Source organism: Antechinus flavipes, chromosome 4 (assembly GCF_016432865.1).
Source record: "Antechinus flavipes isolate AdamAnt ecotype Samford, QLD, Australia chromosome 4, AdamAnt_v2, whole genome shotgun sequence".
In the NCBI taxonomy this organism is placed as follows: Eukaryota; Metazoa; Chordata; class Mammalia; order Dasyuromorphia; family Dasyuridae; genus Antechinus; species Antechinus flavipes.
Genome location: NC_067401.1, coordinates 137,409,079 through 137,436,192, shown reverse-complemented (window position 1 = coordinate 137,436,192; position 27,114 = coordinate 137,409,079). Strand labels below are relative to the sequence as shown.

The 27,114-nt window shown below is 37.9% G+C and overlaps 1 protein-coding gene across 4 annotated transcripts; it reads right to left on the bottom strand.

Annotated features, from left to right (window-relative positions):
• On the bottom strand, positions 1-26,973 carry CALCOCO2 (calcium binding and coiled-coil domain 2). 4 transcript variants are annotated; one of them, XM_051994740.1, is made up of 13 exons: positions 26,857-26,971; positions 19,410-19,600; positions 12,156-12,258; positions 11,737-11,870; positions 10,691-10,816; positions 9,455-9,582; positions 8,804-8,894; positions 8,080-8,202; positions 7,725-7,811; positions 4,725-4,820; positions 2,653-2,788; positions 1,603-1,631; positions 1-1,054 (listed from the first exon to the last, which is right to left on the bottom strand). In XM_051994740.1, the coding sequence occupies exons 2-13, from the start codon at positions 19,587-19,589 to the stop codon at positions 881-883; spliced, it is 1,407 nt and encodes a 468-aa protein (XP_051850700.1). In that variant the 5' UTR covers positions 19,590-19,600; positions 26,857-26,971; the 3' UTR covers positions 1-880. The 4 variants fall into 4 exon arrangements, with proteins under 4 accessions (XP_051850700.1, XP_051850702.1, XP_051850701.1 ...); XM_051994742.1 differs by lacking the exons at positions 1-1,054; positions 1,603-1,631; positions 2,653-2,788; positions 4,725-4,820 and adding exons at positions 5,379-5,641; positions 5,855-6,013 and having other exon boundaries at positions 26,857-26,973; XM_051994741.1 differs by lacking the exons at positions 1-1,054; positions 1,603-1,631; positions 2,653-2,788; positions 4,725-4,820 and adding exons at positions 5,379-5,574; positions 5,855-6,013 and having other exon boundaries at positions 26,857-26,973.
• Between the last annotated feature and the right edge of the window lie 141 nt (positions 26,974-27,114).

Here is a 27,114-nt window from a genome sequence, read left to right as displayed (position 1 = left end):
ACCAGTCACAGAAATAGATGAAGATTTTATTTGACTTTAGCAATCAAGAGATTAACAGAACTCAGTATCCATTATTCTTGCTTATCCAAAATAATTCAAATCCACCTGCTGCTCAGGAAAACAATTCCAAACCACTGGCTTCTAATTACTCACTATGAAAGGCCATTACAGCAAGGGTTGTATATTTGCATAGAAAAGAGCCAAAAATCAGGAAGTGACAGCCAGAGAGGTATCTCCTGAGATTTCCTGTGCTCAAAATCACAGAACTCCCCCTACTTGCTTCTTTAAAAAAGTTACTTCTATGAGGAAGGGGGAGGCTGGGGCAAGATACTTCACATGGCCAGATGAGAGCCTGGATGCATCAGTTCTCTGCTTTGCTAAATGTGACCAACCAAAGCAGCTAGTTGGAGATAAAGGGTTAGTGAACAAAAGGAAATTCCCAGTCATTTCTCTGAATGACCTCTAGATGCAGGGCTATAACAGAAAGCAGTGCAAATTCACTTGGACTCGCTTCATCTTGGCTTGACCAATTCAACAGCAGTTAGGTGACAGAGAGGGCTAATCATTTCAGTGCCCAGACCAGCTCTGGAATGTAAAGCCAGGACAGCCTCATTCTGGGGCTGTCTCACTGAGTCCCTTTATAGAAAAGTAAAGGCTACAGGCTGGTAAAACCTGAGCTGTTATCTGAACTAACAAAGACTGATCCAAAAGGATGAAGGTTAAAGAGTATCGTAAAGATGGGTCATCAGGACGCCATCCCCAGAAGAAAGAAGGACTGAGTAGATTTAGTAGTTTCAGATTTAGAATCAATCTTGACCCATTACTCTTAAGAGGGGCTTTTTGGCCTACTCTACCTGAGGCCAAGCAGTTGTGACACTTTTTAAAGTGAGTGGCAGAACACATGGTCATCATACACTTGTCGCTCAGCCTCTGAGAAGACCTCATCACAATATGGACAGTCCAGGATATGGGTCTGCAGGTGCTGCTGGAAGACGGTTTCTTCCACATCATCAGGGAAGACCCCATGGCAGATGGGGCACTTTTTGATAGAGGGCTATGAAGAGGGAGAGACAGAGATCAACAACTATTTAGTCACCTAAGGGGTAGGGACCTAGTGATTCACACGTGGAGTTACCCAAATAGAAGCAAAGCTTGAGCTGTTTCAGATTTGGAAAAAGATATAAAAACTAAACCCATCTCCTGTCCCAGACCACACTATGCACTCTTCCCCTCTGATGGATCTTTTCTGTCTCTCCATCAGGAGATGTTTAGGATTAGTGATTCACTGAAATGGCTTCCAATTCAGAAGGCACACTGTTTCAATCTGAGCCACATCTGTGCAATTACTCTGCTCTTTGCTATTGTTTAGTTGTGCCCTACTCCTCATGACCCCATTTGGAGTTTTCTTGGCAGATACTACATTGTTTGTTCATTTCCTTCCCCAGCTCATTTTATAGAAGAGGAAACTGAGGTAAACAGGGTGAAGTGACTTGCCCAGGGTCACACATCTAATAAGTGTCAGGATCATGTTATTGGACTTGAGCCGGGAAGGATAATCCCTTTAGGATTTACTATGAGAAAGCCTAACAATGAGATACTTACCAGGCTGGGGACATGGATATCTTGTGTAGCTGGAAAAAAACAAAAATGTTTCATTCATAGAAATTATTTTCTCCTTTCTTCTCCAACTCCAATCCTTTAGGCCTTATATGCTTCCCTTCCCTCCCCCCTTATCTTTAACTCTCTATGAACACCTCTCTGTATGACTGCGGTGGGAGAGCCGAGTTCAAGCCGATAAAGGAACAGAATGACAAGAGGAGACAAGAAGGACCAAAGAGAGATATCCTACCAGAAACAAAAACACCTTAAACCAAAATCAGATTACATAAATTCTGCAGATGCAAATATATTTTATGCAAATAAGATGCAATTAAAAAAAAAAAAGAAAAACAGATGTTGTGACCTTTCCTGTTTCACACATTTGGAAATGGCTGAAAAATAATTCCAATGGCACAGTCTCAGGTATCAGGTAGCCCTCTGGGACCCTAAAGAAAGCTGTGCCAATAAACCAAAACCAGACTCCTTCCTTCCTTCCTTCAAAAGCATGTTCACTGAAGAGTCCTGAAAGGCAAGCCAAATTGGCGTCTATTTCCTTTCTGTTTTCCCATCTTCTCTGCATATCTAATGAACTCCATACCTCCTTTTCTTTACTAAGATCTGTTAGGGGGTTTCCCCCCTTCTCTTCCATCTCCTCCTCAGGTGCCTGTTACTGGACAGTACATCTCATCTCTCCTCCCATTTCTGAACCTTAATTAGCTTCCCCAGCTTTGGTGTTTAGTGTATATCTTCTACCTAAAGACATTTCTCTGATTTATAAATGGGGTCTATAGCCACGGGACTCAATTTGTGTCTGCTGCCTCTGGGCGAATGATCCGATTTGCGTCTCCCAGGTCCAGATTTATTTCTCAATTAACACGTTCTACCAAGCAATCTTTCTATTGGGTCTTCAGCTTTTGCCCAACAAGCAAATCCTCCGCATGTCTGTCCTGCCAACGGGGCTGCTATTTTAATGAGCAGAAGGGAGAGGATTTAGTGGGAGTCAGGGATGAAGGCAGAACATTTCCAACTGGGATGATGTGGGAGGGGCCTTACCAGAATAAGGATTTCCAAAGATGAGTCCAGTGTTTTCTTCTAGGGCTTCTTGAACAGGAGCAGGGTTAGAGAGCAGTTTAGAGTCAGACTTCTCACAGACATAACACAGTAGCTTCTGGTTTTCCTTCTGCAAGAGCTATAAAGAGAATATTTGGATGAAGTAACAGGAAGTAGTTGATAAATTCTTCAGTGCTATCAGGAAGGAGCTTCACTACAACCACTGGCTTTCAATTATCCATTGCATGGGAGTGGGGTGAGGAAGCCCATAGCAACAAAATCTTGACACATTCAACAATTTCTATGCAATCTAGGTAATTTTTAAAAAATCTGGCTATGAATTGGTTATTCTATTCATCCTATAAAACACAAACACAAAGTTAGCATGCTAAACCTACTAACAGTGGAACAAAGTGGCCTTGGCATATTGTGTCATGGGACGATAAGACTGAAAATTTGCTATAGATCCCATTATTGATTCAAATTTCTCCAGTAGATAACACTTTTAATTTTTTGCACATTGTATATTGTTAAACTGATTTAAATTCCCTTTCTCTTTTTTCTCTGTCTCATCTTTAAGCAACCACAGAACAGGGATAGAGCTAAAGGAAAGTCAGGAAGAATTACTTTTAACTGTTATATGATTAACTTAATTGCTAATATTCCTATGTTTCTACATGCAGCATATTTCCCCAGGTGATTTATGCCAATATCAAGATCCATTTTGAATAAAGCTTAAAACATGTTATTTCTCCACTTATTAACAAAATCTTGGGACATCTGTGGAACGGTGAAGAATAATGACCCCCAAGGTCAGAGTTTAGGTCCCATCTCTGACCTTTGATATCTTGGCAACTTTGGGCAAGTAGTTCAATTTCCCTGAACTTCAGTTTCCCCGTCTATAAAATGGGGAGGCTGCAATAGATGGCTAGCCTTTGATCTACCTTCCAATCAAAGATCTACAAGACCAGCTCCCTCAGCCAAGAAAAATCAATTCCAAACCCAGAAACAGCTGTGGCAGTCAGTCTGAGTGAAAAGAAACAGAATGAGAGTACAAAGGATGTGCTGGAGACACTGGGATTAAATTTTCTATAGGAGCATTTACATTTCAAAATAGCAATCTACAAATCAGGACCTGTTACTTAAGAGTTAATAATGGAAGTTGAACTCACCAATGTGTTTGCATCCATTTTTTTGTTGTTAAATACTGAGTAGCATGCCCCTGCACTGCTATAGGAGGGCGGTAGAAAGCTCAGAGAATGAAGTCACCACCAGACTGGAGGCTGGTAACTATAGGCGAATGATCATGACCACAATGGGCATTTTTATAGTACTTTGAGATTTACAAAGTGCTTTCCTCTCAGAGCCTCACAAAACTCCTAGGGTATACTTGTGATTGAGGTCAACATGTTGCTACTCTTGTTCAGTATAGCTCAGAATCACAGCCTGTCAGAGTTGAAAGGAATCTCTAAGAGTACCTTATCTACTTTATTTTATAGACAGGTAACAGGACTAGAGAAATTAAGAGTTTCAGAGATACTGGGCATCTAGCTGCAAGGAGAAAGGAGCTAGAACTCCTAAGTAGCCAGAACATGAACAATGTGTTCACATGTACACATCCTACATTCTGTGGCCTTGGATCGACAGGCCAAATAACTTCCCTTTTGTTTATTTGCCACCAATGTTGATCCACTAAAATAGGGCTCAATAAATTTTGGTGAAATGAATAATAAGAAATCACTGATGATAAGCCAGCACACCAAGATAGCTGCTGTCTTTTCTGTGCACAGCTTGGCAATGGAAACACTGAGCCAGGGGATCAGTGGTTATTCACATGAAATCAGTACTAGTATCCAACCCTTCATTCCAGCTTTCTCCCCACCACCCAACATGATGACAGTGAACAGATGAGAAGAAACCAGTGAAGCTCAAATGAACAAATGACCTGTTTCAAATTAAACCACTTCTCTGCAGTTTGCCATAGGAAGCTGCAGGTGTCATGCAGAGATCAACATTTGGGGCAGGACTAGAAAATAAAAGAAAAAAAGATTCTCCCCTTTTCAGGATCTTCTTACATCTTTTTCTCCTTCTACTCTGGTCTTCTCCCTCTGTAGCTCCTGATAGAAAAACTTGTTCTCATCTAGCCTCTTCATCAGGTCACTGATCTGGTTCTGTCAGGAGAAATGAGACCAAATTAAGAACAGATTTCAATTTGGGAACTGGGCCCATGGGTGACATGGAGGACAGCAGAAACTTTTCCTGGGTAAGACTGGGGCATAGGGAAGAGCTAGTTGGCACCCAAATGTTGATCCTTTTGGTCTGGTCAGGGATATAAGTGAGGGAAAGGGGAAAGTGGGTGGTGAGGTAGAACCCTAAAACTGACCAAAGGGAAATCTGGAAGAGCAGTAGCACAATAATCCTTGTGATGAAAGAATACCTCATTACAAGAGTTTTCACACTCTACAGTGAATCCTCTACCTTAGCCTACCTGTCTAGTAAGTGCCCAGTTAAGACTACCAAGTGATTCGAAAAAATTTGAAAGTGTCTTAATCTAAAGTCACAGATGGAAAAAGGATCGAAGTCTTCTGTTTTTCAGTTTGGTGGTGTCCCCTTCCTGGCTGAAGGCATGACAAATTAGCTTAACCATCGCTGGAGTCTTAGGGATTTTTCATTTATGCTTTTCCCACCTCCTCCTACATACATACACATGCACACACCTCAGAAAACACTAAAATTAATTCTCCTTTTTATTAAGGATTTTATTGGAATGCTGGTGCCCAAGCTGCTTTGTGCTTTTAGCTGGCCCTGAGGTAGGAAGGGGGAAAGGGTCTACCCGATGGCAGGGGTGACTGCAGGCTCCTTGCTCCCCAGCCCCACAGGCTCTTGTTGGCTTTTCTTGTCCTTCTGTCTGTCCCCGTTCGCTTCCTCAAAAGGCAGAAATGAAAAGTACCATCTGAGCCTGTGGAGGAACTTGCCCAACGATGATGGAACCCTTTATGAGATCTTTAGTGAGAATGGGGCTAGTAGGTCTCAGGGGACCCCAAAGCCACGCATATATGCACATACTGAGCTCCTTTCCCTACCCCCACCCCAGCCCTTAAATTCCCTTCTACTCTGCAACTGAGAGGACAGCCCCCAGCTTAGCTGCCTGAAGACCCCCAAGCCCTACTCCCCCTGCCTTCCCACCCCTGCCTTGGTCACGTACCAGCACAGCAGCCTTCAGCTGCCTGATCTGTTTGTGGAGGCGCTGACACTCTTTGTACTTCTCTATGAAACAGGCTCTCCCAGCCTCTACCTTCGCCTTCAGCCGTTCCACCTCCTGTACTAACTGCTTCTCCACTGGCGCTTTCTTGTCCCTAGGTCTCTGAAGTACAAGATACATTGCCCCCAGGGTTAGCTGCCTCTTTGAGGGAGGGATATGGTGCTGGTACCCGAGAGGTGATGGGGCTAGAGGGCCCCAAAATATATAGCTATAAAAATCAAGGAAACCTAGGCACTGTGAAGCATGCCACGATAAGACCTACCTTTCACAAAACAGCAGGCTAAATCATCAGGCTTCAATCTAATTCAATAATTTATTGTGCCATAGACTGTAGAACCTTTCCTTATCGTTTTATTCTAATGTCTTACTGTGGCCTGGAAGTGACTAGGTATATTCAAAGACTATTTCTGTAAAGCACAAGCTCTGGCTAGTCTTTACCAAGGAGATAAAGACTTAAAGAGTCTGGATCTCCAAGGAGACTGTCTCTCTGAATCGAAGTAGCTAAGCGTGAAATGGAACATTGCCTTTATGGCCATGGCTCTTTATAAAACATGGAGAAGGTGCCATCTGGGTCAATTAAGAGAATGACCACATAGATAAAATCACATGTCTTCCCAAATACAAGGCATAGCATCATATTAAAGAGAATCACAACCAACTCCATTCTTGATTTTACAAATCCAAGAAAAATAGCTCAGAGTTCAGGATCTCTCCCATGCTTGCCAAACAATTTTTAATAGTTCTTCCTCTTTGACACGTTGTATTCCCCATGTCAGACAGCAGTAATGTAATAAAGAGCTCACATTTTTAAAGTGACAAACAAGATAGGTAAGTAGTACAAACGATTGCCCAATAAATGTTATACTACAATGCCAATTTATGGTCAGAAAAGGCTGGACTATACAGCATTGTAAGGTAATGTGTATTTGTGTATATACACTGAAATGTACAGATACATATACATACACATTTACATATTTGTATAATTTTAGCCCAGACATGATTTCATTGGCATAGGGAATATGGGGAGAAGAATTTCCTCCTAAACAAAGCAGACTGGCAGCTGTTCTGAAAATTATTCTTGAACCTTGTGTGTTGTGTCAGTGTCTGTCCTGTGATTTCATCTGGGTAAAGAATTTCTAGGAAGGAATCTAATTTCTAACTACACAAATCACAAACTTACAAGTTACTGTGTCAAAAAGTTGCTTGAGATTCACTGTCTTGACCAGGGTCACATGGGCAGTATCACTCAGTAGTCAACTTTGAAACCTGCTTTTCCCAATTCCAAGGTTGGCTCTTTAGTCATTACGTTAATCTGCCTCTCATTCATTCACACACACTCTCTTTCTCATTTATAAAAATTCTCACTACTTGGAATGCTACAAACCTCATTCTCCTGAACAGTTACAAGTTTCACATACAGTACATTAAATGTGTATGTCCTGATACCATCTCTGTGAGGAGAAAGTAAAGGACTGTGACCGTCTTTTTCCAGGTGGGGCAGCCAAAGCCCTCAGAAGGCAGAGGACTTGGGGAACTCACACAATGTGTGAACAAGGAAGCGGAGAGCACTGGAATCCAGGATTCCTACCTCCTTGTTCAGGATACATCATGAGTTAACAGTTAGCTTTCTAAATATCTTCATCACTTATTTTCTACAGGGAAACCCTCACCACCCTCTATTGCCTTCAATAGCCTCTCTTTCCCTACTTGTACAGAAATAGGATGATCAGAAAGACAATGCTGTCCTCCCTAAAACAATCTCCATATCCTCTTCTCTCAGGCCCCTTCCCTCAGAACCACTCAGACATGCCGTGAGTTCCTGGTGCTTCCGGGTTGATGCAGTTTCCTTTTGCTTCATTTCCTCCACAGTCTGTTCAAGCTTCTGCTGGTGCTCCCTCTGCACAAAAACACAAACTTAAGCCAAGCATCATCACTGGGGCAGGGGGAGAGGGGCTGTGGGTGAACAGAATTCAAGGGGGCCCCTCCTCCTCAACTTCTGGGAGAAAAAAAAATCCACTGAGACACCAACATTCCAGATGGGCTCCCCTGACATCCCCTCGAGTCACATTCAGATAAAGAGGCTAATAACAGCAATATGCAAAACAGCCTATCATTTATAAAGGTTAACACAAATTGTGTATTTCTATCGTTCCCCATGGTTCTACCTGTTTTGTCAAACTGAGAAGTAGTTGTTCATTTTCCTTCTTCAAATGCTCCAACTGCTCTGTCTTGTCCCGATCTCCCTGAGACAGCTTCTCCATTTCTTTCTCTTGTATGGAAATCTGTGCCTATTAAAAAAAGGTCAAAAAGACAAAAACAGAGAAGGAGTAGGATGAAAGAAGGCTGATATTTTGTGAAGCACTTCAAAAGATATGTATTTGCAATGCAGACCCCAGACCCTCCCATAAAACATCTCTTGGCAGTGTTCCACCTTATTCATGACTTTATCTCCATACATTTCCATGACATCTCCCAAATGGGAGATTTGCTCTTAGGGGACAGAGTCTAGCCTCGCTCATGAGAACCCAAGGGCTCTCACTGTAGGGCCTGGCCTTTCTTTGTACATAGAAATTGTCCTCAAGATTAGATCACATGGAGGAGGCTGGAGGGGAGGGTATGCAGTTGTAGCAGTATCATGCATTTTAAACAGGAACTAAAATAACCAAATACCTAAACTACTTGTAGACTCTGGGATGGAAGGATATGTGGGACAGGCCTTAAAAGACATGAGGTGGGACAAATCAGAATTGTATAAATGGAAATGCAAACATATTCTGATCTAGTGCCTTTTAAGCCTAAATGCTTATTATGCCAAACTACATCATCAAGTCTTTGAGGAGAGAAAGAACAGAGAGATATGTTAAATAATAGGGACAACTTCTTGCCCACCTGAAGCTGATCAAGATGATCAAGAGTAGTCTTCAGCCTGACACATATTTTCTCATTTTCTGAGGCCACATTCTGGTTCTGTACTTTAAATCTAAGAAAAGAAAAGATGGATTTCAACATCTGCCTTTGTGCCTCATTCATAAAGTTCAGGAAAGCAAGCTCAATTATGTCCTATAGATGTCTTGAATGGTTTAAACTATGGCAGCTTCACCTTATTCCTGCCCAGTCCCCATGAAAAACCACTAATTCCTCCTTTTTGTTGTATTGATTACTTGACTCTTGAGTTGTGATCCAGAATCCTGGAACATCCCATTTGAAAGGGGATCCATCCTCTTAGCTTTTGGAATAAACATGCTCTTAAAAGAGGCAGTATGGTAGAGTAGGAGGAGCCATGAAGTTGGGACAGGATCTGAATCTCATCTCTCACCCTTACTAGTTGACACTTCTTAGTATTTAAGACTCAATTTATTCTTATATAAAATAGGGAGAATACAGATACTCCCTACCTCACAGAGCTGAGTGTGAGGATCACATGAAATTTGGCATATTAAATGCTCTGTAGGTCTTACTCTTCTCCAATGGCTTCTAACACTTTATTCAGGATCATCAGGGATCTGTTAGTATTGCAGAGGTCCATAAAGGCATACTCACTGAAGTAATTCTGTCTCCCAACAGCCCTTCTGTACTTTCAGACTCTTGTTCTCTTCATTCAGGACAGTGACCTTCTGCTCCAATGTCTTGTTGATCTCTGTCAGCGACTCTAGTCTCTCCTGCAGTTCCTGAAAAGGAATACATAAAGGCTATGAGTATAGCCACTTCATCCCAGGAATTTTTACAGTATTTAATATTCATTCAGAGAATCCTGTATATCTCTGCTCATTCCTGCCCTCTTTCGGTGTCTCATCTTCAAAAATGTATCAGACCTGAAATGTTTTCAATATTCCACTCTGAGGAATATAGCAATATGGGAAAGACAATACAGACCACAAGATATGATCAGCTTCTCTTAAGTGTGTTCAAAGGGGAACTTTGTTGAAAATAGAACAAAGAACATGGAAAGAAAAAAACAAAAAAAGACCAAAAGGGAGGAAGCAATAAAAAGGAACTCATGAAAGGAAGATCACAATTGAGAAATAAGAGGAAGAAAGCTTTTTAGCTCTATATAGCATTGAAACAATTCCAGGACTTCAATGGGAAAGTTGGTTATCAATGAGCACTATGTTTTATTTCTTTCAGAAATTCTATGAAGTGGGAAAGGCCTAGAAAGATGAAGCAAAAATTGTTAATAGCCTTTTATAATAATCCTACAACAGAATTTTATAAAATTTGGACTGTGGGTTATGAAAAAGCCTCAAGATTATTAGCAATAAAGCTCAAGAAGTAAAGAAAAAAATATATAAAGTTGTAGGAGAGGAAGACCCAGTGATTCTAGGGTTTATTTTGTCTTATATCCTTCATTTTTTCCATCACAGTTCCAATTTTCTACTCCTTGTCTTGTGTTTTTTTTTTTAAACATCTCTTCTCCTAAATTTCATAATCTACTTCTGTTCAGAAATTATTAGTGTTTTATAGAATCTGAAATTTGTTAGTTAATACACTTTAAAGTATTAATACAGTCTATATTTACGCACTCATATTCTAGGTCAATCTCTAAATTCCAGTCAATCTGTAATGATTTAGGATATGCCTGTCAAACAGCTATTCAGATTCAGATTATTTTCTCCCCCCTTCAGCTATCCATCGCATCCCAATCACTATAAAATGATGCGATTTAGCTAATCTTCTGATACACTAAGAGTTGTTTTACACACAGGAGATGAGGAAAGGCTAAATTCACAAGCCTGCCAAAAATGGAGCTCAAAGTTCCTCTCATAGAAGCCACCATACCTGAGTTTTTTGAAGTTCAGCATGCATGTCTGAGTTCTGTTTCTGGAGACTAACACAGTTGTCTTTCAGCTCCTGGTTTTGTTGGCGAAGTTCCTTATTGAGCTGCTCAATCTCCTCCACTTCTCCCTGGAAAACAACATCTGCTTAGATCCAAAATGGAAAATAACAATTCCAATTAGCAAAAAACGATATGGAGTACTCCTGACTGAGATTCACTCTGTCTTCTCTGCTACTGATCATACCTCAATAAAATGGAGAATGAAATCCAACAGAGCATTTTTATTTTCTAAATATTATTCGTAATCCAAAAGCTAGAAAACCTTCTAGATTGATAACTATTAACAATTCTAGAGTAATCATTCTAGAGTAAAAATCTAGAGTATCAGGCACAAATATTGGCTAATGCTATTTCCTATATGCTAAGTGCTCTCCCTTCTTTTATCCACCAAATCATACCGCTCACCTGTCTCAAAAATTTATCTCCTCCAAACTGTCTTCTATAATGAATCTCACTTAATTATGAATAATTTTTCTACTCCCTTAGTATTTATACTATTTGTATTCACTATTTTGCATCAGTAAAAACCTACTTATTGAACACATGCAATGTGCTAATAGTTAATAGTTAATAAATAGAATGAACCATTTTAGCCCTCAAAGGACTCATAATCGTCCAGTTAGGAACCTGAAACATACACAGTCAGACACAGTGGGCAGTAAATTCATTTCAGAGAAGATAAAGAGCAGTTACTATTATTTAGCTTGTAATGATTTTATGTTATTTCAGATGTACAATTTGGGCTCCCCAACTAGACTAGAAGATCTCTCAGGGCAGGAGCCATTGTTTGTTATTTCTTTAGGATCAGTTATTCAATACTCAAAAAATGCATATGAACTCTAATCTAGAATTTGGAAATAAATTATTTCCTAATTCCAAATTGGAAGTGCCTCTCTTAACCTGAACAGGAGAAACTGGGGGGGAGGGAGAAGCAGGGAGAAGTGGTGGTTGTATAGGGAAGCAGAGGAAAGAGGACAAATCTGCACACCTGAGTGGTGACCACCAAGATGTCCTCCTCGCTTTCTGGACGGAACTGGAAAGGGACACTGGCTCCCCGGACAACACCATCCTGATCCACATAGCAGAACTGATAATATTCATCATCTTTAGGTAGGTAGTAAGCTGAAAAAATAGTCATATATCTTAACTCAAAAGGGAGTTTTCTATAGCAGGAAATCCTGAAAACCTGGGAGAATTTTGTGTTCTCCATGGAAAATTTAATGTAGAAACTACAATCAGAGGAAACAACATTAACTATGGTTAGTTATAGCTAGAGCTCTGCTTGGCTAATGTAGATGCCATTATGGTTAAGAGAGGTTCTTTCCAAGGCCTATCTGTAGCTAGGAACACAGGGGAGGAGGGTCTATCAAAAGGGGGCAGGGCTGCTGACTCAGCGCTGCTTCTTACCTTTAAACTGCACTTGTTGCTGCAAGGATGATTTACTATTGAGGTCAGCAGGCAAAGTAGCCCACATAAAGGTGTAATATTCTCGGGTTGTCTTCCATCCTACCTGGAGTAACAAAGGAATGATAAAAGCAATTCAGCAAAAATTTGCTTGTTAGATACAGAGCACTGTGCAGAAGTTGAAATGGCTATAAAGTTTGAATAAAACACAATTCCTATCCTTATAGTAAGAGAAATAATTCAAATACATGAATAACTATAATAAAAATGATGCATGATGGCTTGATAAATTCAAGATTACAAAACATTCAGGAATGAACAACAATGATTCAATAATAAATACTGGAAAAACTGAAGATGGTGAAAAATGGGATTAGATCTGTTTGTCCTATATATGACAAATGCTAAGTGGATTCATGATCTAAATACAAAAAAGTATACTTCTACAAAAAGTCAACATATACCACTATAAAAAATGAGAAGAAAAAAAATACTTTTGTCTCAACTGTAGAAAAAGATGAAAGATTCTTATTTATCTGCAAATTAAGACAACTGTGAGATACCACTACACACCTCTCAGATTGGCTAGGATGACAGGAAAAGATAATGCTGAATGTTGGAGGGGATGTGGGGAAAACTGGGACACTGATACATTGTTGATGGAATTGTGAATGCATCCAGCCATTCTGGAGAGCAATTTGGAACTATGCTCAAAAAGTTATCAAACTGTGCATACCCTTTGACCCAGCAGTGTTACTACTGGGCTTATATCCCAAAGAGATCTTAAAGAAGGGAATGGGACCCACATGTGCAACAATGATAGTGGTAGCCCTCTTTGTAGTGGCAAGAAACTGGAAACTGAGCGGATGCCCATCAACTGGAGAATGGCTGAATAAATTGTGGTAAATGAATGTTATGGAATATTATTATTCTGTAAGAAATGACCAGCAGGATGATTTCAGAAAGGCCTGGAGAGAGTCACGTGAACTGGTACTGAGTGAAATGAGCAGGCCCAGTAGATCATTATATACTTCAACAATAATATTATCTGATGATCAATCCTGATGGACATGGTTCTTTTCAACAATGAGATGAACCAAATCAGTTCCATTTGTTCAATAATGAAGAGAACCAGCTACACCCAGTAAAAGAATTCTGGGAAATGAGTGTGAATCACAGCATAGCATTTCTACTCCCTCTTGTTTTTGTCTGCTTGCATTTTTGATTTCCTTCTCAGGTTAATTTTATCTTATTTTTAAGTCTGATTTTTCTTGTGCAGCAAAATAACTGTATGGATATGTATACGTATTTTATATTTAACATATACTTTAACATATTTAACATGTATTGGTCTATCTGCCATCAAGGTGAGGGGGTGGGGGAAAGGAAGGGAAAAGTTGGAACAGAAGGTTTTTCAAGGATCATTGCTGAAAAATTACCCATGTATCTATCTTGTAAATAAAAAGCAATAAAAAAATTAAAAATGCACAGCAATAGCCAAAAAAAAAAAAAAAAAAGATTCTTATTTATCACACAAATGTTAAAAATTTCTGGGCACAAGAGATGAAATTTATTATGTAAAAATAAAGGTATTCAAGATAAGGAAAAGAAAATCTTTGCAGTAAATACACCAGATTAAAAAACAGATGGCATCCAGGCTATAAAGACCTGACGTGAATTTAAAAAGTTCAAATATGCTGCTTAATAGATAGATGATTAACAGTCAAAAGACATAAACAAAGGAAAAGCCCATTGAGGAAGAAACTTAAAAGGAGGAAAGCATTTTTTAAAAAGAAATGATATTAAAATTAAAAGGTATCAATAAAAAATGTAAAAAAGAGATATGAACAAAGAGTTCATGAAGATATACAAATTACTGATAATCACTTAATCAAATGTTCTAAAGTCAGAGATTAAAAAACTTAAAAAGTCAAAATTAAACAACTTTGAGATATCCTCTTACATTTATCAAAATAGGCAATAAGTTTTAAAATGACAAAATTCACTACTAGTAGGAATTGTAATCACATATTATTAAATTGTTAGTAAAACTCTGACTGGTACATTTTAGAAATCAAGCAATCTAGAAATTTAAAATACAAAACTTATCACTTTGACCAATGATCCCACTGCCAAGACATCCTAATCATGTTTGAAAAAGTATGGAGAAAGGCTAAACAAGCAACTTTTATGTGTTAACAGTAAAAAGCTGGAAAGTATACATATGTCAAATGATAGAAGTAACTAAATAAATTGTAATATATTAATGTAATGGAATATAATTGTACCCTAAGAAATAATTAACGAATGGAATAAATTGAATGTAAAAAAATCCTTACATGACATAATGTGAAATAAATAAAAATGAATCAGAGCAATAGGATATGACTACATAAAAATAACAAACTAAAGAAGAAAAATGACGCCACCCCAATGCCTTTGGGGAAGAAGGTGTCCATGTATATTGAAGATTCCAATACCAGAATTTTTTAGATTCAGCTAGGTGGCACACTGGATAGAGCACCAAGCCAGGGGCCAGGAAGACCTGAGTACAAATCTGGCTTCAGACATTCACTAGTTTTGTGACATTGTTGTTGTTTTTTGCTGAGGCAAGTGGAGTTAAGTGACTTGCCCAGGGTCACACAGCCAGGTAGTGTTAAGCGTCTGAGTCCAGATTTGAACCACTTAGCTACCCCATTTTGTGACGCTGTTCATGAAAATCTGCCTATTTCCTTCTCAAATGTTTATTAAAGATGCCTTTAGTATGCATATTAACTCTTCCTATTTTCCTGAAGATTTTGTAGCCACAAGAAAGTATGAATTGGTAGTTATTGATAGCCTCTCAATTTCCCTTTTTGAAACTATGAGTGTGATTTTTTTTTTTCCTAATCAACTCATTTTTTTCTCTTCTTTCAAATATCATGAAAATCAATTCTTCAGATGCCTGTTCTGTTGTGGTCTTCTTATCTTTCATTTTAGTAACATATCTACTTTCTCATGTAAGTACATCAAGGACTATGACAGGAATCCCAATGTGGTGGTTCCATTGTCATTAATGATTCTAATCTCTTAACTGAAATGAAGGCTTTTGAATGCCAATGCTCTGCTTGTAAGACTATCTGACTTCATGCCATGGGATACCACAATCTCCTGGCAGTTAAAATTGCAGGTCATCCTAAAAGTAATAAGGAAAGACATGGTGCCTATAGGTAGACTATAGCATATTACAAATGATACACTAGTTTAAAAAATAATTTGAAAAAAGTTATTAGAGGTATTTGTCTATAACAGAATTGTGGATTTAGAGCTGGAAAGTACCTAAGAAATTATCTGGTCCAATCTCCTCATTTTATAGATGAGGAAACAGATGAGATGAAGTGACTTTCCCAGGATGACACTTGTACTAAGTGTCACAGTTGGACTTTGTATCCAGCACTCTCTGGGCCTAGCAAGTATGATGAATAGGGGATAACAGATAAACAACCATGGTGGTACCTTGTGCAATGCCACAGGATCAAAAGAAAGGTCTCTTCCACATTTGGTGGAATATCAAGAGAACAGAACAGAAATAATTTCCTGGAAAAAAGTTATGGCAGGGACACAGATGATGAGAAGGTTGGCAGAATTTATTAGTCATGAATGGGTTCTGATCTAAACAACTGGAAGAAAGAAAATCCACCCTCGGGAGCTCATGGATCCATCATCCTAACACTTTATATTGTACATACTTGTTCAAGCCAATGCTTGCAGTATGCCTCAACCTAGAAGCTGTCAGACATCTAGATTTGCTTATTTTTTTAAGTATAAAGCAATATGTAACATAAATTAAAAGTTTTCTAGTGACAATGACTATGATTCAGTGACTATAAAAAGCCTTTCAAGACACTGATGGAAATAAACATCTCATGGTAGAAGACTTTAGGTAGAAAAGGGGGAACCCCCAAGAGATGCCCCAAAGGTAAAAGACCCACCCAAATTAGTTATAGAAGAAGAGCCTGTCAGAGAAAGGCAAGGGTATACTGCAACTACACTTTCAGAGATCCTGCACAGCAGAAAATAAACTAAATCAGCTCATTTGCTATATTTTGAAACTGCCCAGGCCCAGTGGGGGAAAGGAGAACTAAAAATAAATTCAACTTTAGTTTATTAAAAAGTTAAAGTAGAGTTGAAAAGGCCACACTGAAAAGTTAACAACATACTAAGGCATGTTTTAATGTCTAATTAGCATACACCCCAGTTGTTATATATAGGAGACATCACAACCTGAGGAGGTCTACAAAAACTGGGATTTTAGAGTCCTCATTCATATCCTGCAGTTTCTTAATGTCTTGTGTCCAAAATATCAAGTTGAAAAGCCTCAGAATTATGGCTTCCTCCAAACAGAAGGATTATTTTTATTTGTGTGTGATTTCTATTTTTTGGCTTCTTCACTGGGCCAGAGTTAGGAGGAGAATCTCTAGTCTCTATGCTACCACTTTATGACTCTTACCTCTAAAACAAATTCATTTCCTTCTTTTGGGGTCTTAGCCATTGTCAAGTGGCTAAAAAAACAGGAGCCTAGCCAGGAAACAGAAACAGTAGAACGAACAGGGATTTCAATGGGGAGATCTAAAATTCCTAGTATCAGGTCAATTACTGGTTTGTGGCGTTCTCTATTTATAAAATGGTTCCTACCACAACAATTCTCACATCCTGCTTCAAAGAATGAAATGAATTCTTACAGAGAAATCCCTGGAAGCCAGAAATGAAGGATAGAACTTTTAAGATACAGTCAAATCTCAATTATCTATTTTGACTCACATGATACCTACACCACACATATGAGCTTCACTCATGTGGGTTAATAAAAACACCACACTGATTCATATCAGAGATCAACTGGAGTCACATTTCTGTCTCTCACATTGGCTCAAAGGGAAAATTTATGGTAAAGTGAAGCAATAGTACTTCACAAATGTATCCCTAACCTTTTTTTTTAACAAGTCATAGATTTATTATAAATTAAATTTATCTATCTGAATCATTCAAATGTTTTTATATTTTCATCTCTATCAACTTTTATGATAAAAAGTCCAATATCATGAAACCACAGAGCTGAAATAGATATGAAGAATCATATGAACTAATCTTCTCTGTAAAAACAGTTGAGGAAACTGAGGTAACAAATTGACTTGTCCAAAGTCAGTAGAAATTAGCCACCCATCCTAATCAACTAAGTAATGATTAAACTATAATCCAGGCTTCCTGATTCCAGTCTAAGTATGCTTGCTTTTTTTTTTTTTTTTTTAACAATACCAATCTTCCACATAATATACATTTTCTATATAAAAATTTTTCTTTTTTTAATATCAAAATTTTTCTTTCAGACTCTCTTGTGAATCTGGTATATAAAGCCATGTTTACCAAAAGAGTATCACTGAATACACTAAAATTTCTTATATTTGTGTAGTGCTTTATGGTGTGTCAAGGATATCTTTCTCAACAACCCTGTGAGGTAAGCACCACAAGTATTATAAATGTCATTTTACACATATGGAAACTGGGTCTCAGATGATCATAGCCAGAAACAGAACTCTAAACTAGATATCATCTTGTCTTTCAGTAGGATACTGCAAATGTCAAAATCTCAGCATGACAATAAAAACAGTGCTGTCCTCCTCCCTTCAACCTTTATCTTTCCAGACAGAGCTTGTTGTCTTGTCTTTGGTCTCAATAATCTGTCTTCACGTGGAAGTTATTCTATCCCCCTGACCCACTTTCGTTGTTCTTCTCTGAACTTTTTTTAGAGTGCTTATTTCTTTAATGATATTATGTGCAGCATCCCAGATGCAGATATACAGGGAAGGGATTTCTTTGGTTTCTTGGGTTTTGTTATTTTTACAGAAGATTCTTATTTGGTTTCAAGTATCTTTATTTATAATATTTTCAATATCAGTTGGTTATTATGTGTTCATGAAATGCAACCATTTTCAACATTAGTCTCAGCAAATGAAAATTTCAAAATGTTTCTTGCTACAAAATAAAGTCACAAAAAGTATCCCAATACTGATTAAGTGATTAAAAAAATTATCCTAGTCTGAATTATGGTACTTTTACATAAAAAGCCGGAAAAGAGAGTAAAATTTTTACCCCTGCTCCTTGTTTGTGAAACAGCAAACACTCAGCTGAGGTCTTAAAATGACAGTCAAGGTGCAGAAAATTCATGATACTTTGAAGCCTCAGAAGGTACCACGAAAGAAGCTAATACTATTTTGGCTAAATTTCCACCCAAAGAGATACCTGTCTTACTATCTCTGGATTCATTCCATCAATGAGCTTAGTATTCCATGACTAAAAGAGTGAAGAAAAGAAGTTGAGTATTTGCTTTTTAAGGAGAAGAGTGTGTTGTGTGCATGCATGCTTGTGCACAAAGAAGTGAAAGCTCCTTTTCTTTCACCGTGCAATCAAGAATGGTATTTAGTTTCAGAAGTAGCTACATCAACACAAAGGCATTTAACACACAGATGGCAAACCAAAGGTCACTACCATTGGTAACTAACTAAGTGTAAATAACAAATATTTGACCTTTAGTGTTCATCTCTAAAATATACAAATTTGTCAGGGATAGTAGTGATGGCTTGAGGTCTGTTATAAAAAATCAACAGCTCCTCTTCTTGACTCTCAGGGTGATTAAACATTGGGAAAGATTGCCAAATGAAATCATGAATTCTTTGTCTTTGGAGATGTCTTATAAAAATAAAGAAATTACCTTATTTAAAGTGATTTAGACAAAGACTTCAGTAGAGGCAAGGACCTGTACTAGATTACTACCCAAGGTCCCTTCTAGTTCTATGAAACTGAATTTTTAAGTAGCTAGTGGTTTAATTTTGGAAATAATAAAGGCAGAAGAACAAAATCAAAGGAGCAAAGTCATCTCTGAAAGAATTGACACACTGAATTCTCTGTTAGGCTAGTAAAGGAAAACAAAGAAAACAGAGGGATGGAAGAGAGGAATGGAAAATTCAAAAGAGAAAATAATTTTTTAAAAATTTGGAATACACTTTTGATATTTTGAGATAACCAAATATCCTGTATCAGAGTATGACTCAGACTAATAATGAAAATAAGTTTGTATTAGCAGACATGAGAAATCTAGTCTAGGATTTTAAAAATTAATTGCTTTAAAAAAAATCCACAAAAATCCACACATACACAGGAATAATTGAGATTCAACTATTGTTCATGAGCTCTTAGTACGTAAAAGTTCCAATCTCTTACCCTAAAGATGCCAATCCAGTCCTTTCGGCGGGGAATGAAATGCTGGGTGAGGGTATAATGGCATGTGATGTCTCCCCCAGGGATGTAAAACTTCTCCACGTTGTTAAAGATGATCTGAGAGAAATGGCAATGATCCAGCAGGACAGCTGATGTTGGGGGCTCCTCGCCTGTCTCTTCCATGGTGGGCGGTCCTGTTAGGAAACGAGGGATATGGTAAGAAATGAGGAAGTAGCTGGTTGCAATAAGACAGAAATCTGGGCCCTCACCCAGGGAACATTCTGTACACATCTGAGGTGAATCCAGAAGGCACAAGCCTGATGACTGTATAGAACACAACCATTTTCCTATTTCAGTTTGGGGCATTTCACTCATGATTTCCACTGCTAAAGGAAACCTGCTATTATTTTCTTTCTTTTTAAAAAAATTCTGAACTTAAAATAAAAAAGGAAAGAAAATGAATGTTTTCACATATGAAATAGAGCAGAAGATTTTGTATAAAACTAAGATCTATTATGAACAGTTGGCTTAAAAAAAGCAAACAAACATATATTGTTCTTTCAAAGCTGGGTTAACAGTCGGCTGGCCCCACGTAGCCTATTTTCTGGTCTTATCTAATACAATCTTCTCTGTATTCTAAAAAAAACTTTTGTTGTTGTTGTTCTATTTTGTTAAGGAGAGGGTCAGGAATGAAGAATTTCATGTGATAAATTGTCTTCTGTACTTGGGCTTGAGTACAATTCAATCCAGTGTCTATATTGTGCTATGCCTAAGCCCACATCCTTAACTTTAATCTTAGATGTGCCTTTCTGGGAGGGAAAGCCACATTCCGGATGAGGTTAGAACTAGTTCCTTGCAGATAAACCACAGCCCGTATGATTAGCATTTCTCAGTGGCGTTATGAATGTTCTTGATCTACACTGATTCCTCAAGGTATTCCAGATTCAGTAAGTCTTTTCTTTAGTCTCAGTAACAACAATCCAGTCGAGCACTACATATTGTCCAATTCTTTCCCCTACCTACTAAAGCATAAAAAGCCAGCAGGCAAGAGCAACCTAGTAGTCAGAATCTGATAATGGGTCCTTCCCATTATAATCAAAGTGCCAGTCACTATAATTCATTCCCTATAATTTCAAAGGAAGATGGTTTTAACTACTTAGAAAATTTGAGAAATAAAAGCTTTGTTCATAGTTCGACTGCTTAGTATGAAACAAACTACTTAAAATGGGGTAAGGAGTTGTGGGGGATGAAGGTTAAGACTCTGCCACCAGTAAAACGAGAACAATACTGTCATGTTGGTGGAGAAAGAAATGAAAAATGACATACAAGATGAGGTGGCTGGTTGTTTGAGTTGAATGAGGTAATGGTACATACAAGTGTGCACTCTACAACTATCAGTTGGCTTTCACATGAAGAAAACTTGAATCAACTCCTCTAGTATCTACTTCTAAACATTGTCAATCTCTCTTCCAAATGGATGCCATTTATTTATAGTAAGAGTTAAAAAACTGACCCAATGATTCAACTATTAGGATTATATATCCTGAGCATGTTGGCAATTAAGTGGTGCAGTGACTAAAGTGTTGGACTTAGAATTTAAAATATCTAAATTCAAATCCTGCTAGGGACATTTACTAGCTGTGTAGCTCTGGGAAGTCATTTAATCTCTCTCAGCCTCAAGTTTTCTTATCTAAAAAGCAGGGATAATAACAGTACTTGCCTCAGAGTTGTGAGGATTAAATGAGTTAATGTAAAGTGCTTTTGCAAAACTTAAAACATAATGTCCTAGCTGTTGTTATGTTACTAAATGGTTTTTTAAAAATAACTATTCAAAATATTGAACCTTGCTTTATATGTAATAGCAAAAAACTGGAAACAATTAAATACAATTAAAGAACGACTGAAGAAAACTAGTATATTAATTCATTGAAATATTTTTGTTATAAAAATGAAAAAATAGGAATAAAAAATATGGGAAAGTTTATAGAAAGGTGTACAGAAAAAAGCTGAATTAGTAGGACATACTCATTTATAACAATATGATGACAGCAACAAAATTTTTAAAGAATCCAGATGCTAAAACAGACAGAGGCACGTAAGAATATTATTTTGTCAGTGTTACACACACACACACACACACACACACACAAACACAACTGTTTGAAATTTACCATTTCATTGGGGATACTTACTTTTGCTTATTTGTTAAGATTATTTATAATTAAAAACTATTACTTAAAAAACTATTGTGTATCACTTTTGTATGGTGGGACCTAAGTTAATGAAAGTATATGTCTTCATACATCATCCATCACGAAAAAAAACCCAACAACTCATAGTCCAATTCCTACTGAAAATAGATCACTTGGGTGTTTTATGAAGAAAATAACAATACTTTAAAAAAAAAAAAAAGGAAGAAAAGGAAGACATACCATTAACAAAAAAGAAGCTAAACAAGTCAATCTCCTTTCTAGTCATCTAAAAATCAATTGTCCTGAGAAAAGCCAAGAGCCCAACCTTCTTATCAAAAATTTAACAGACTTCCTAGGGTGAAGCTTCATGTTTCAGAGATGTCACGAAATGATTTAGAGGACACCAAACAGAGCTCCTTGTATTTGAAAGGAACTTAACCAACTTTGAAATGAAATACAGAACCATATCTTCCTGGATAGGAAGCCAAGTGACTAGAAGGTAAGGAAGAAGAAGCAAGTAGAGTAATGATATGGTGATAAGTATGATGATAAACCAGTTAAGTTGCTGATTTCCTCCTTTACAATAAAAGAGGGTCATTTTGTGTATCTGGAACATAATGGTACTCAGCTAAGGCAGTTGGGAAGAATCCATTTTAGTCTTGGTGGTATCTGCTAATTTTCAATAAATGTAATGAAGACTGGGACAAATGGAATCAAACATTGGATGTTGGAAATAATTTCTCCCAAAAAATGTGTCAGAAATGAAAAGTAAATGTAGAACAGGCAAAGGAGAGAAAAACAGGGCTTTTAAAGGAATATTTGCTTTTAAAAAATGGATTGTAAAAAACCAACAAAGATTGACAATTAGCACTACCTTCTTAGAATTGACACAAGTTGAGAAAGAAGGGAGAAATACAAGAGGAAAAGTGAACATAAGTTAAAATAAAAACTTAGGAAGCTTCGTATTGCTGGAATAAATTAGCCAAATAAGGTAATATTAGAATATATATTTGCAAATTCATTATTTAAATAGCTCAGCTCCTGATTTCTAACCAAGTTTGACACAATTCCACCTACTAGCTATCCAAAAATAATGCTCTGTCCTTAGGAGAATTCTGTAAAAACAGAACAAGGTATAAATAAATAACTAGTCCTTCTGTATGACCTTACAAATTCAGATAATGCTTGAGTTTATATTTCTTTAGGAATAAAAAAGGTAGAAGTGCCCCATATAATTAATTAGTAAAACTTCCCTTGTACTATGCTTCCAACTCTGCCTTCACTAAAAAAGCAATCAATTCAATTGCAATTTCAACCTCATGGATGTTTAACTGCCATCCTGGAAGGACACAGTTAAAAATAGAGTAAATAATGTCCTAAAGAATAGTCAGACAACAAGAAAAGTCCAATGTGTACAAAACATTCATAATAGCATTTGTCAATTTTTTTTCAAAGCTGAAAATAAAAATGGAGAGAGCAGTATGCACACACACACATTCTCATTCATTCCTCTCTCTCTTTCCCTCCCTCCCTTTCTGTCTAGCTGTCTCTCTAGCAATATAAAGGCCAAACTACAAGGTAATACACAAAGCAACAAAATTCTAATCAAGTAAAATAATAAGCATTATTATTATACTGTCAAAGAACACATTCCCAAGTTAACTGCTTTCAATTAAATTAATTAACTGCTTTGGGGAATATACTCTGTAGTGTTAGTAGGGCAAGGTTTGTTGTATCAGAACAAATTATATCAATAATTTTTTTAAATGGTTAGAAAGAATTTTCACATTACCCTTTAACCCAGTGGGTGGGGTTGTTTCAAAAGAAATGAAACTGCCATCTCAAGAAAAATGAAAGCTATTTGAAGCTCCTCTGGTTCACTTCATAAAGTGAAACATGCTCAGGAAGTCAGAGAACAAATCAATCCTTAATTATCTGTACTAATTTGGGCAGATAAATGAATAACTAAAACTTCCAAATGATGTATTTTTTTAAAAGTCATTTTTATATAAAAGTATCAAAATTCTGCCCACTAAAACTCTTTTTTTTCCTTAGTTGTTAAGATAAATAAACATGTTAGTCTCACTTTTCCCAGACTGAGGGAATAAATATGTACAACAATGTTGCAAATATTGTTCAGACAGTATGGTCCATGAAAACTATAGTTGTGTTTTAAATGTATTCAGCTGTGGCCAAAATAATCTGAATATGACTTGGAAAATAGCTATGGGAGAGGGAGCATAAGCAAAAAAATATGTACTAATTCTTCAAATGGTGACTTGGGAAGATCCTGCATAATTAAATCAAAAAATCATGGCTTAGGACACAAACAGCACTATACTTTGGATTAACTCGGCTTTCTTTGCAGCAAGAAAATCTTAGATCTCCAAGAGATAATGTTTTGAAATAAAGAGAAAAAATTTCAATAAAACATCAATTCATAGAAAAAAAAATTGTGGTTATTTGTAATGTTTCACACCCCTGGATCCTTCATCACTTCTGCAAAGTAGCAGGGGGAGATATCCTATTGTAATCTCTTCTTTGGGTACAATTTTATATCAAAAAAGATAGGAATCTTTTAATCACTTCATTTGTCTTCCAACATGGTTATACCAATCCACAGTCCCACTAACTATACACTAGCTTCTCCTCAACCTTTCCAACACTGCCTATTTTGACATCTTTGTCAATTTTCTGGGTATGAAGTATTTTTTGATTTGCATTCTCTTATTAATGGTAATTTGGAGCATTTTTTAATATAGTTGTTAATAGTTCACAATTCCTCTTTTGAGAATCAATGGTTCACATCCTTTGACCACTTCTCTATTTAGGGAAAGGTTATGGTTTTAAATTCCTAAGTGACTCAGGCAATGAAAGTACTTAATATGAGTGAAAAAGGAAGTTTGCCATTTCAGGTCAAATGTGTATCACTTTGGGGGAAAAAAAGACTATTTCCAAATATGCACAGTATTTTAAGAGCAAGTCTGCTAAGTCATATGATATCAGGCTTTGCTGGAAAGATCTGGAATTGAGGCTTCTCAAACTTCCCAAGTGAGGTTTCATTAGTCTTTAAAGATCTGTAGGATTGGTTAGAATTCTTTTTTAGTACTGAGAATGGGTTGTGCTAATTCATTTTCCCATTTCCCCCTTCTTTCTTCTCCAAGTGATTATAGATTACTTCGACATTAGGCATGAGAATTTTCTCTCTAAACCACAATTTCCACTGCTGCACAAGTAACCTTTTTTTTCTATTAACACATTTACAGTATTTCATATTTAAGTCTATTAAAAAATTTTAAGTAATTCTCTATTGCCTACTGAAAAGCACAGCAGTATGGTAAAGGGAATGCTGGAACCTTTGAGGTTAAACTCTCAGAGCCTCAGTTTCCTCATCTGCAAAGTGGTGATGACACTTGTACCATTTATCTAACAGAATTGAGGAAAGAAGCCACTTTGCAAGTCTTAAAAGAGTTACATAAATTAGTTGTGCAGAGGGAAAAGTGATGGATTTGGGAATCAGTATACTTAACATAATGGAGCATAAAATTTCCTAATCTCTAAAGTGAAGAAAGAGTGTTGGACTAAGTTTCTTCCAGCCTGCTATTTATAATGTATGTCCAGCCTTTGGTACTGAGTTTTATCTTTTCATTTACTTTTATGTTCTTTCTAAACTATCCTCTCATATACTCTGGGGTTTAACTGTTCTGATGTCTCTCCCATTTCTGATGTCTCTTCCATTTATGTACAGCATAATCCATGCTTGAAATAACTCCATGCATCTCAAATCTATTGAACTCTTCCATGAAGCAATTGTCCAAGCCTCCCAATTGCCTCCCCATTCATTCCTTTGTTTTTATCTTTCTCTCTTGCATCACAGTGATCTACTGCAATGAGGAACAGTAGGTAAAAAATTGGGCCTGGAACTAGGAAACCCTAAATTGAAATCTGGCCTCAGACACTAGGGGGTAGAGGGTGGGGTGGGGGAGAAATGGGACAAGTCCTCTAACCTTTTCCCTCAATTATAAAATGGTGATAATGGCTCCTACTTCAAAGGGTTATTCTGAAGATCAAATAAAATAATATTTGTAAAGCACTTAGCACAGTAAGACATGTGAGCTGCTGTTATTAATTACTGCTTCAATTATTTATGTATTACTCCTCTCCTCTCCTTAAATTGTAAGCTACTTAAGAAGTCAGGTCTGGAGAAAATATTCAAATGTATACTGTACTGGCTAAGAAAGGGAGCAGAGATAGCTGATCCAAAATGGTACTGAGCTGTATATTCAACAGCTGTCAAGGTCAGAATAAGTAGACAGAGGAATGACAATTCTCTAGTAAGATATTAATAATGTGACTTCAGCAAAAATAACAATACATCCACCAGATGGTGAGTTGGGGACTTTCTCTTCTTTTTCCATATATCATTCAGATCCTGTCCAGTATCCCCAGAAGGGTTCACATATGAATACTTTTGCTGAAATCAGTGGATAGTGAACTAAATCTGGGCTCTGCCACTTAATTGTCTGATATTGGGACAAGTCACTTCACCTCAGTGTTTCAGTATGCCTCAGTTTCCCCATCCGTAAAATGAGGGGTTTGACCTATAGGATATACAAAGTTTCATTCAGCTTTAAAAGCAAAGTTTCTAGTTAGGCTCAAATCCGAGGTCAGTAGTAGACCTGAGGTCTACTTGAGGTAGAAGGGGAAAGGGGAAAGGGACTGCCTCTCAAAGGAGGAGCAGGTAATGTAAAAGAGTAGGGGTTCGGCTCCTCTTCCTTCTTTCTAGGTTCCCACCTCTTCGCAAGGAGAATCAAGACTAGAACCAAAAGCCAAGAAGCCCAAGTCGAAGATGGAAGCGAGGTGGGGAGGAAGGAAGTGATTGTCCAATCCTTAAGCGAGAACGTGACGTCACGAATCTCCGTGCCCGCTGGGACGACATGACGTAAGCCCCAAGAGAAACGGGGAGCTAGTCCATACAGCCGCCCTCCACCCCTCGGTGCGCGCGCACCCATCAGTCTCGCTCTCTTCCAGTAAAGGTAGTCCCCATGAACTCCCGGAGAACTAAGAGGGGCGCAACGAAGGCCACGTTCCCCTCCCCCGCCACTACCCCCTTGGCCGCGCCCCCGGAGGAAGTGCAGTGAGCCATCGGCCCTTCCTTCCCGATTACGGGTTTTCTTCTCCTTTATGGATACGAAGCGGGAAACCCGAAATCCCCTCTCCTCCCCACTCCATCAACCACCTTCACCTCAGAGACTCACCCGCTGCAGCAACAGCCACAAGCAGCTGCGTCGCAACAGCAACAGGGGCGGGGGCGGGGCCAGGCAAAGGTCCTGAGGCGAACTTCTCGACACCCACCCCGCCCCCTTCATTACGTCACAACGTCCACATCCTCCTCCCCTCTTCAGCGTGATGCGCAAGGCCTCCTGGGACTGGTAGTTCTGTCTGAGCTGGGAGTAGAAGGAGGAAAGTGGAAGGGGCGGGGGGTGGAAGGGGTGGGGAAACGCGGACAGTATAGG